The following is a 1,954-nucleotide window of genomic DNA, read 5'->3' on the forward strand; positions in this document are numbered from 1 at the left end:
GATGCCCTCTTATGACCCCTTATGATGTCCAAGGCATGCACATATTACACATACTTATATATGGGTGGAACATCTACACATACAAAATTAATAAATAAATCTAACAAAACAAGACAAAACTGACCACTACAGCACTGCAATCCAATCTCTTTACATCAGTGTTAGCTCTGTGTCAGGAAATNTGCATAATTCCCTGGCTAAATCAGTTTAAACCATCTGACAGACTTTTTTGAGTCGTCTGATAGACTGTTTTTGAGTTGGCATTCATTATATAGATGAATTAATAAATTCAATTTAATTGGTATATTCACATTCATCATTGTAGATTTGATGTGCATAAGGCAACGGAAATGCCATAGATTTTGCCCACAGGGAATTTACATTTTAGAAGCAGGACAGGTCAAAATCAAACGAGAACCAAGAGCATCAAGTTTGTGCTGTGATGCGTATCATGAAGGGATGACAGTGCTGTGGTGGAGATGAGGCGTGTTCTGAGAAACTGCCTTGGCCCGAAATGTCTGCATTCCGGCACAGTCTGCCCTTTTGTGAAACAGTCCACAGCGCGTTTCTCGACTTTTCTGATTCCCCACGTCTTGAGACCAATACCATTAAATTCAGCTGTGTTTGTTTCCGATTTCAGGCCTACTTAATATGGCAGGTAGGCAGTTCCCTGCAAAGCTCTTGCTCGTCTTGCTAGGATCATATAACTCCATGGATTTTCCATGGCCTTTTTGCTCATTTACTCAGGCACCTTTGCGGAAACCTGGCCAGATTAGCAGGAGGCCCTGCTTCTAGTGATGTGAATAAAACTTACCACCAGGGGGCGGACGAGCTCAGCAGAAAAAAAAAAAAAAAAAAAAAAAAAAAAAAACGGGGAGGAAAATAGTTAGGTTCTGTCGGTCCGCTGACAGAGAGAGGATGGTGAGAAAAAGTGGTGGCCCTATGACCTTAGTTCTAAGAGAAACTCTTGAAAAAAGAATCAACACCAAGCTAAGTTTTCATTTAGTTTTTTTTTTTTTTGTTTTTTTTGTTTTTGTTTTTGTTTTTGAAACGAGGGAAATCTAGGAAAGGACAAAGCGCTGAGTGTTCATGCGGCTGGTGTCCCGTCTCCTTACTAACTGCATTTCCCCCTGACCAGTGTTTGTCCAGCACGATGCTGCCCAACTCTACCTTACAATCTGGAACCTGACTAAGGACCAGATCACGGANACAGACTTGGTAAGCGCTGGGATCTGGAGACGTCAGAGATGTGAGATGTTGCTTGGGACGTGCTCCACTACTGTGTGCTGGGCGTAGCTCCCTGGTGCTCATCTTTATGTGCGGGAGGAACAAAATTTTGTGTCAGCCATTTCTAGAGCTTCTGTCTAACAAACAAACAAACAAACAAACCACCCACGTACCCTGACCTAAAGTGGCTTCCGGGTCATCGTACCTCCTTGCTCTCTCTTGCAGGCAGAGCGGCTGCAGGGCCTGTTCACCATCTGGACGCAGGAGTCCCTGATTTGCGTGGGCTGTACAGCAGAGAGCAGCAGGAGGAGCAAACTGCTCACACTCTCTCTTCCTCTTTTTGATATGGACGCAAAGCCTCTGAAAACCCTGGTGAGAGACTCCTTGTTGGTGACTTGGTGAATCCCGAGGTGGCCGGTTTTCCCCTTGTTTCTATCACCTACCCTTGGATTTTGTAAACATAACTCGTGGGCCAGCAAGATGGTACGGCATCGTGACCTGAGTTTGATCCCTGGATCCNACATGGTGGAAGAAGGGAACTAGAGAACCAGTTCTTGTTCTCCCTGTCTATGCCTTGGCATGTGTACATGCCTCTCTACCATAATCAGTTTAAAAAAATNTAATGCAATTTTTACAAAGTGGCCCGTGTTTCACTTGTATACTCTGGGCCAATCTCTCCTTTGACTTGGGCGAGGGTACCTTTTTCTGTCCTCTTCTGCTTTCTTCA

General features: G+C 44.4%; 1 protein-coding gene across 1 annotated transcript in view; it reads left to right on the forward strand.

Annotated features, from left to right (window-relative positions):
* Usp18 (ubiquitin specific peptidase 18) overlaps positions 1-1,954 on the forward strand; it is a 22,776-nt gene that overhangs the window by 10,838 nt on the left and 9,984 nt on the right. The window contains 2 exon segments of the mRNA XM_021165458.2: positions 1,139-1,218; positions 1,453-1,710. Coding sequence (XP_021021117.1) covers positions 1,139-1,218; positions 1,453-1,710 — 338 coding nt within the window.

Source organism: Mus caroli, chromosome 6 (genome assembly GCF_900094665.2).
Source record: "Mus caroli chromosome 6, CAROLI_EIJ_v1.1, whole genome shotgun sequence".
Taxonomy (NCBI): Eukaryota; Metazoa; Chordata; class Mammalia; order Rodentia; family Muridae; genus Mus; species Mus caroli.